At 37.8% G+C, this 8,937-nt stretch overlaps 1 protein-coding gene across 1 annotated transcript; it reads right to left on the bottom strand.

The window, feature by feature from the left end:
- Positions 1-556: 556 nt before the first annotated feature.
- Positions 557-7,217, bottom strand: LOC143542126 (thioredoxin reductase NTRB-like). The gene is made up of 2 exons (XM_077034794.1): positions 6,021-7,217; positions 557-884 (listed from the first exon to the last, which is right to left on the bottom strand). The coding sequence occupies exons 1-2, from the start codon at positions 7,093-7,095 to the stop codon at positions 814-816; spliced, it is 1,146 nt and encodes a 381-aa protein (XP_076890909.1). The 5' UTR covers positions 7,096-7,217; the 3' UTR covers positions 557-813.
- Positions 7,218-8,937: the final 1,720 nt, after the last annotated feature.

Raw genomic sequence — 8,937 nt, 5'->3', positions numbered from 1 at the left:
TCCCTACAATATATCAATATATATCATATAATTACACTAAAAATCACTATATCTTCTCTCTCATGTTTAATTAAATAATACTTTTTATACACTTTATTATAATCTTTTCTCTCTCTTTCACTCACAATCACATTTAGAAAATATTAAAATTAAAATATTATACGGTATGAACAGTGAAACCCCAAATTTAACTTTATCATATAACATTCTCTCTCCTCTGCTCACAGCCACTCACCATACATATAATTTATAAAACCCCCTCACACAAATATAAGAAATAGGTTGTGAATGCTCTTAGTGGAACTTATTTTTGTGTGTGTGGGTGAGAGACTGAGAGGAGGGGGGTTTCAACAGCTGTGTTAAGTCCACGGAGAATTATACCCCTCAACTATACTCGTCGCGAACTTTTAAAGAGGTGACAACGGTGTTCCCCGTGGGGTGGGGGGTAGTACCCCTTGGGGGTACCTACCAATGAGATTAACATCCTTAAATTGTAGCCCAACTACGAATTAAGCAACAATTTATATAAGAGAACAACAATAAAAATACAGAGGGGTTGGCCAAGGCCTAACATGTTGAGGAAATGCTGAACAATTTGACAAATATACACATCATCACATGGCATTGGCATAACAATTTAAAAACTACGTAGATACTGGCTAATAAATATGTTATTTGCGATTCCAGCCAACAAATTAAGAACCAAATACCAATACTTTTATGTTTGCATGCGCTTTCGAACATCTAAATGACGAAATATAAAGACATAACAATAATTAAAATAATCGTTCCAATGCTTGAAGAATCTTGAAATCAATCACTCTTTCCAACTTGAGAACCAATTTCTTGCAGGTAATGTTCTGCATCCAGAGCTGCCATACACCCTTCATAACACAAAATATAATAATTTAAAAAATGTCACACATAAGCTAAATACAAGTTGGTGCATCAGGTGAAATTCTATTTTTTTAAGGCATAAGATCTTTCAAATCATTCATGCGAGTAATATTAAAGATATTTCAGTACTTTTTCCAAAATAAAAGTTCATATAGAATGTAGTTGTTGAGAATGTTTGTGTGGAATATTACTCAAAAATAGCTTTTAAATTAAACGTGCAGCAGATATGTGTTAATACTATAATCCCATCCTTGACATTACAGCAGTACAAATAAAATCTCTCTTCCATGATCCTGTGGATCCTATTATAATTTTTATACCAACTTCCTAGCATTTTAAAAACTTTTGAATCTTATTAGGGTCAAGTTTCGCCTCATTTCCAACACAATATAATAATATATTAAAGTAGACAATTTCGACAGAAATATTTATCAATGGGTCTACTCGGTTGTGTCTCAAACGGGTCAGTGGGTCAACAGTGCTGATGAAAATATATCAAGTCATACTCTACAGGCATGTCTAAATCTAATCTATGCTTTCCAACCAAGGTGCAGATCATTGTACATAGTAAGGGTCCCTGATTTAACTTGAGGTTATATTATTAACATATTTTGCAAAAGCTCTATTGCCTCCAACCAACAAATATAACTGTCCCCATTCTATGACACAGTGAGCAGTGACGTTTACTTGAATCTAGAGAGAGAGAGGAAGAGAACATGGCGGAACCTAACCCTTTAAATTTACTCTTGACCACATATTAAAATCCCACCAATGAAAATGAAGCGCGCTTTAAGATTATTTTATAAAAAAATTTAATAGTTGGGTATACAGTTTATATTTTAGTTAGGTTACTAGAATTTGTAAGAATATATTGTAAAAAGTGTACTTAGGTGCTTCGTAGCCTTTCCCTCAGAAGTGTGGCTCTACGTGTCCAAGACCTTCGCATCTACCTCTGCGAGGCCAGCTATGTTGCACGGGTACTGGTACGGGAACGGGAAACGGCCACGGGTACGGGAAACGGCAAAACTCAAAAAACCAAGAAACGGGTACGGCAATAAATACATGTAAAATATAAAATATATATATATATATATATATATATATTTATATTTTTAATAAAAATTTTCTCATTATATAGAAACATATATATATATATATATATATATTACATAGGTACGGTGTACCATGAAGGTCGGTTCGATATACCTGAATAAAAAATAACTGTTTATAATTTATATATACACATATAATGTTATTTTTATACTTTTCATGTATAAATTTACAAGTTTAAGGGCCAATATGTAAACTAGTGAAGATAGGAGTTAATTGTTTGAATACACAAACTGATTATATTTTTAATAGTTTTTGTGTAAAAACTTATATCCTTTAGGGACTAAGTGTAAAGACTGAAAGATTTGGGGGGGGGGTGTAATTTCAAAATATTACTTATTAACCCTAATAACATAATAAAACACGTTCGCCGCACTCTTCTTTCTTCTTTCTGGTCTGCTCTTTTTTTCCGGCAAAAATCGAACCTTTGCCGCACTTTCAGCTATACCTTTTGCTCTGTCTAACCCTAAAATTGGTCCGATTTCGATCGATTGAGGCAGCGTACCGAAGCAAATTGGAACACCAAATTCGTTCTTTTGGCACGGCGTATCGGAGCGATTTGGATCGCAGCGATTTCCATTCTGGAAACGTATCGAAACACTGTTTGACTTTTCGAAACGGTCAACGACCGTCCCCAACTTTAAGGAAACGGTCAAGAAACGTTTCCGGCCGTCCCCGTCAGCGTTTCCGTCTCCGGCGAGTTTCCGGGACAGGGTACGGCAGGTTGGTCGCTTTTCCGTGCAACCTAGGAGGCCAGTAGTTTGGAGGGGGGGGGGGGGGGGTTCTCCTAGTTGGTTTTGTTCTAAATTGGCCATGTATAAGAAGGTCTGAGGTTTTAAGATTGGATAAGCTTTGTAACAATTAAATGAAAATAGATGATGTTCCTTGAAAAATAAAACACATTAACCAATATTTATTTATAGCACGCACGCACGCACGCCAAGAGAGCCACATAGGCTCGCGCTCACCCCACACAGAACATGCGCGAACGGTGAGTTCGTGAGCATACTCATGCTCCTGAACTTCAACTTTTGGTCCATTGGAGTGTGGTGACCATTGGCTGACGACTCCAAAGTAAAAAAAATAAATTAATTTTTTTTATAAACATTAACCTCTAAGTACCACACAAACTTAATATATTTTTACACAAAAATCTCTCATCTCCACACAAATAAACATTTTTTACACCATGAACCGAAACACCCCATTGACAGACATCAGGTTCGGTTTATCAAGTGATTTAATGGGTGACCCGCACCAGAAGAGCCGCCATGATCCGACCATCAGCAGCCATCATCTCATCCATCAGCAGGCTTCCGTGTTTATTTCATATTCAGTTTATTTATTTAATCATTTTACCACCTTCTAGTTTGAATATTTTCTACATGTTTGTTTAGCTAGTTGAGACCATAGGATCATGTTCCTTCTGTCCCTTTTTCTTTTCCATCGTCTTGTAAGTCCTATTTAAGGAAATAGAATGAATTAAAGAGGGAGAGTGTAGAGTAAAATTATTTATGTGTTTTCTCTCTTACATGAGTAACCAGATTATCCTATGCTAATTCTATCCTTGGCTGTATCAAGTGGTGTTCTTAGAAACCAAAAGTAATCCATGTGATGTGACTGTATCTTGGGTTGAGTTTGGAATTGCCCTACAGTTTGATCGAGTGGTATTTCTGTATCTCGAGCATGGAGTGACCTATAGCCTATCTGTTTGATTTGAATTCAAATTTTCTATCCGTTACCTACGCTAGATTATATACATTATGTTAATTTGGTGATTGTTAAATGTTATAGTAATTTGGCAGCAGACTTTTGAATTAGAATAATCGCAGATCAGATTAAATTGTTCACTTGCTATTCTAGGGGCCTGGACCAGCCTCAGCCTTGCACTCAGCCTTCTGTAGTATGTGATTTATTTTAGTATATATTGATACATATTTCTCTTGTATTGTGTTTTAGACCTGTACTAAAAGGAAAAAAAAGTGCAAGAATAAAATTCTAATCGGGTTGGACTTTAACCAAAAAGTATATATATCTCAAAAAAGTTTAGATACCTTTAACAGACATGAATTTTAGGTCAATTCTGAATTCTCACTAACATGAATGTTAGGTTAATTCTCATTTGTTTCATGTCTGATAACCTATGTAGTCAAAGGTATGAGCCGCACTTGATGGCCAACATATAAATTAGTAACTAAAAATATATTTAGCAACTAAAATCATCCAACGAACTCGTATATAAAAACTTTCAAAAACATCAATTAAAAAAGGTTATTGTATGCCTAGGTAGTCAAAGGTGCAAGACAAACTTAAAGGTCAAAGAGCTAGTTTGTTGCCTAAGCGCAAACAATAAATAAATAAATAAAGCCTAGACAAAAAGAAAAGGTAACAATATAAATACATAATAAGCATAGAAAATTAGTACAAGTAAGGTGGTTGGGATTAAGACGTAGACGCGCAAACGCAGGAGCTAAGTCAAACACCGGGTACGCCCTTTACCTAATAAGCATAGAATGTTAATACTAGCCAAGATTTTTAAAAGCTAACTCACACACCCTCTAAACCTACACCAATATCCACCGTGTGCCTGGAAGACTCCTAAAACTTCTTTATAGGGCATCCATGAAAAGAGAAGGACCACATCAAAAAGAATAAGCAAACTACTTATAAGAAAGACAAGAGAAGAAATCCCAAATGACCGCCACACGCCCACTAAATGAGAACCTCGCCTTGCAAGTAGGGCTGTAAATGAACTGAACATCCGGCAAACAGTTAGTGAACTGTTCAACGGAAAGTTCGTTTATGTACGTCCATTTAATAAATGACAAACATGAACAAAGAATTTCGTTTGGTAAGCTTAACGATCGAACACGAACAAAGACCGTCCTCGTTCAATTTTGTTCATGAACGTTCGGTAGTCTGTTCGTTAATGTTCGTTTTACATTCCTTCATTTATTATGTTTGTCCAGTTATGTTCGTTTACATCTGTCTGGTTACGTTCATTTATTAGAAATTTACTTTTAACTATTTTAATTTATTTATTACTAATACCATTTAGATATAATTATGTTTATGTTTATGATTACTATATTAAGATTTTTTTGGATACTATGTGGTCTACTTCGTTTGTGTTTATTTGTATTCATTTGTGTCTGTTACTGTCTGGTTATGTTCGCTTCTGCCTATTAGTATCCATAAATTTTGTGTCCGGTAACAAAACTAATGAGTGGACACGGACGAACACGAACAAACTGAATTCCTTAACAAACGAACATGAACACCAAATTCCGTTCGGTAAAGTGTTCAAGAATCGTCCGTTTGACCGATAAAAGCTTAACGAACGAACATGAACAAGATCTCGTCCGGTTCGGTTTGTTCGTTTGCAGCTATACTTGCAAGTGTTCTAAGTGCATGCTGGTTCACCTATCAATACACAGTTGTATACCATGTTAATTCTACTCACTTAAACACTAATCTTGTCAAAAAAAGGAAAGTCCAAGCAAGTGAAATTACAAGCCCAAACAAAGGAAAAAGTCAAAACAAGTAAAAATTAAGAAAAGAAAAAAAGCCCAAACTTGAATAAAAAAGAAAGTCCAAGACAAGTATATCGCCTGCCTAGAAGAAAGATGAAAAGAGAAAGAAAACAAGCCCACATAAACCAGTTATAACATTTCTGCTATAACAAAAATAAATCCCAATTTCATCTGAAAAGTAAACAAAAGCCAAAGTATATCCTTAAATTACATAAAAACACACTGCCTAAAATAGGACTCGTTCTAAAATACGTTATCAAATACAGTTCCAAGCTATTTTATGTTTATATTAAGCTAAATTTAGCTTCAAATTAAGTGTAATCTTATAGCTTTTAAGTTTAAACTAATATTTCAAGCATGAAGAAAAGACTTCCTTCTGAAAATAGCCAACATCAAGTAACATATAATAATCATACATTCAAATAAAGATTCATTCATATTCAATCAAAATATTTAACTCAATAGAATGAGTATACTTACCAGAGCCTGCAGCCGTAATCGCCTGCCTGTATTTCTTATCCTGCACATCCCCAGCAGCAAACACACCCTTGACACTAGTAATAGTTGTTCCAGGTTTAGTCACAACATACCCATCCGAATCAAGCTCCAACTGGCCATCCAAGAACTTCGTTGCCGGCTCATGCCCAATCGCAAAGAACAGGCCATTAACCTGCAAATCCGAAACCTCACCACTCACAACATTCTTCACTTTCAGCCCTCCCAAAATACTTTTCCCCTCCGCACCGTACGCCTCCACGACCGCCGAGTTCCAAATCACCTCAATCTTCGGGTTGTTCAAAGCCCTCTGCTGCATAATCTTCGAAGCCCTAAATTCATCCCTCCTGTGGATAATATAAACCTTAGACCCATACTTGGTCAAGAAATTGGCTTCCTCCATCGCGGAATCACCTCCGCCGATGACCGCCAAGGGCTTGTTTCTAAAAATGGGGGCGGCCCCATCGCAAACCGCGCAGGCGGAAATCCCCTTATTCCAAAAGCCTGAGTTGCCATCCCCGGAGCCAGGGAAAGTTAACCTCCTGGCGACGGCACCCGTGGCAACCACAACGGCATCGGCAAGGACAGCTTTGGAATCCGTAAACACCTTAAACGGAGAGGAGGAAAAATCAACTTTGTTAACCGTCTCGGAAAAGATCTCGGTACCGAAGCGGAGCGACTGCTGTTTACACCTCTCCATGAGTTCAAACCCTAGAATACCTTCGGGAAACCCGGGGAAGTTCTCCACGTCGGTAGTGGTTGTCAGCTGGCCTCCGGCGGCGATATCGTTGGCCATCCATCCTTCGAAAAGGATCGGCATGATCTCTGCGCGGGCGGCGTAGATCGCCGCGGTGTGGGCGGCGGGACCACTGCCGATGATACAGAGACGGGTTTTAAGGGTTTGGAGGTCGTCCATGGCGGCTGTTGTTGAGAATTTGGGGGAGGAGGATATGATGGCGTCGGTGGCGGCGGCGGAGGAAGAACCAATAGTGGCGACTGAGATTAAAGTGCGGGCTTTATAGAGGAGGTTAAAGAGTTTAGGAAGACAGGGCTCCATCATATGGTTATTATTATTATTTGTTCTAGAAGGGTTAAAATGGGTAATTTGTTTCCCGGGGTTTTGACTGGTAAGAAAGAGATTTAGGCGGGAAAGGAGGGGTGCAGTTGGAGGAGGAAATGAAATGAAGTTGTTAATGGGAATGGATTTGATGCTTTCCCACATTGAGGTTTAGATATCTCCTTCTTGAATCAAGAAACAAATATACTTATCTTGTCTCTAGAAGCAAATGATACATATGTGATTGTTGGTGCTAGATTGGCGTCCACTATTTGATTCATGAACAACACACAAACCAATTAGTTATAAGAATAACACTATTTGATCGGAGTTGTATCCGGTGAAGAGCTTTGGACCTACAAAAATAATTGTTGTTAGTTGTTGGTACATGATGTCAGTAGTTCAGTATCTAGTGTTATGTTTGTGTCTGTAATCGTGTTAGTTTGTTTTGGTTTGATTTAAATAGGTTGTCTCACAAGTTCGCCTGATATAAGCGAACTTGTGGACAAGCGAAGTTATTGACAACTTCGCCTAGTCTGTTAGGCGAAGTTGTCGTAACATATATATACATATGTTACGGGTTGTGTGACACAGTTAATTCGGAGAACGTGTAATTGTGATTGAACATCACGTGTTGAAGGGTTGCAATACAATGTGTGTTTTGAGTATTGTAACGTGTATTTGTGCTTGGTTTTAACGTATATCGCATCCTACACTTGTATCGTCTTACGTAGGGATTCCGCACCTACGTAGTACGAGATACTTCCGTGTAGATCCGGCTGGGAACCTACAATTGGTATCAGAGCGTTTACTCGTGATTGTGCGGTTCGGGATTATCACACGAGTGTAGAAATCGTTCCGTTCGACTATTCGCGGGACGACTTTACGTTGAAATACCGAGTTTTTGTGTCCTACCCATCTCCCACTATCAAATAAAACCCATTACACCTTCGCATACCTCACAATACGTCAAATTAAAACCTGCAAAAACCTTGTGTTCATCAGGCGAAGTTGCCGTCACTGTTCGTAGGGTTTGGGCGAAGTTATAAGTTTAAGCGAAGTTATCAACCAAGCGAAGTTATCAACCAAGCGAAGTTGTCATCAAGCGAAGTTATCATCAAGAAGTTATCATCAAGCGAAGTTATCATCAAGCGAAGTTGTCATCAAGCGAAGTTAAGTAACAAACGAAGTTAAGAGTTTCAGCGAAGTTAAGCATAACTTCGCCTACTGATCACTGTTCAAATTTAATTTTTTTTTTGTGTTTTCAAGTCGTGTTTCTTTCAGCGATGACTTCGATAAACATTACGGAACTGGTGAAAATGGAAGTTGAGGCCGGTTCAGCAACTAAGGCTCCGAAAATGCTTAAGGATACCGATTTCGTTGCTTGGAAAGATCGGTTTGAACAGTATGTTAAATATCAAGATGCTAAGATGTGGGTGTGCATACAAGATGGATACATTCCACCAACGGCCTTGTTTGAGGGTCGTGAAAAAATTAAGAAGTACAATAAGATGGAAGAGGAAGAAAAGAAGATGTATGAGGCAGAAAGTAAAGCTTATGCTGCAATAATAATGGCTCTTCCACAAGAGATTCTTCATACATTCAAGAAGTACAAAACTGCTAGAGAGCTATGCGAAGCACTTGAAAATCGATATGAGGGTAATGTGGGAATACGTGCTTCCAAAACAAAGCTACTAAAAACCCAATTCTCTGTGTTCAAGTATCTGAAAAATGAATCACTTGACGATATCATCACCAGATATTATCACTTGATGACCGAACTCAGCAATTACTCCATTGTATACAAAGAAGAGGAGATAGTAGAGAAGCTTCTTGATGCTCTTC

This window comes from Bidens hawaiensis, unplaced genomic scaffold (genome assembly GCF_021521415.1).
Source record: "Bidens hawaiensis isolate Kalapana, Puna unplaced genomic scaffold, B.hawaiensis_p1.1 tig00012783_1, whole genome shotgun sequence".
Lineage (NCBI taxonomy): Eukaryota > Viridiplantae > Streptophyta > Magnoliopsida > Asterales > Asteraceae > Bidens > Bidens hawaiensis.
This window is presented reverse-complemented; position numbering and strand designations above follow the sequence as displayed.

Excerpts from the sequence above, each read along its gene's own strand:
- LOC143542126 (XM_077034794.1), bottom strand. The coding sequence starts at position 7,095 with ATGATGGAGCCCTGTCTTCCTAAACTCTTTAACCTCCTCTATAAAGCC. Across the intron at positions 885-6,020 it reads GATTACGGCTGCAGGCTCTG|GGTGTATGGCAGCTCTGGAT; the intron begins GTAAGTATACTC and ends TGTGTTATGAAG.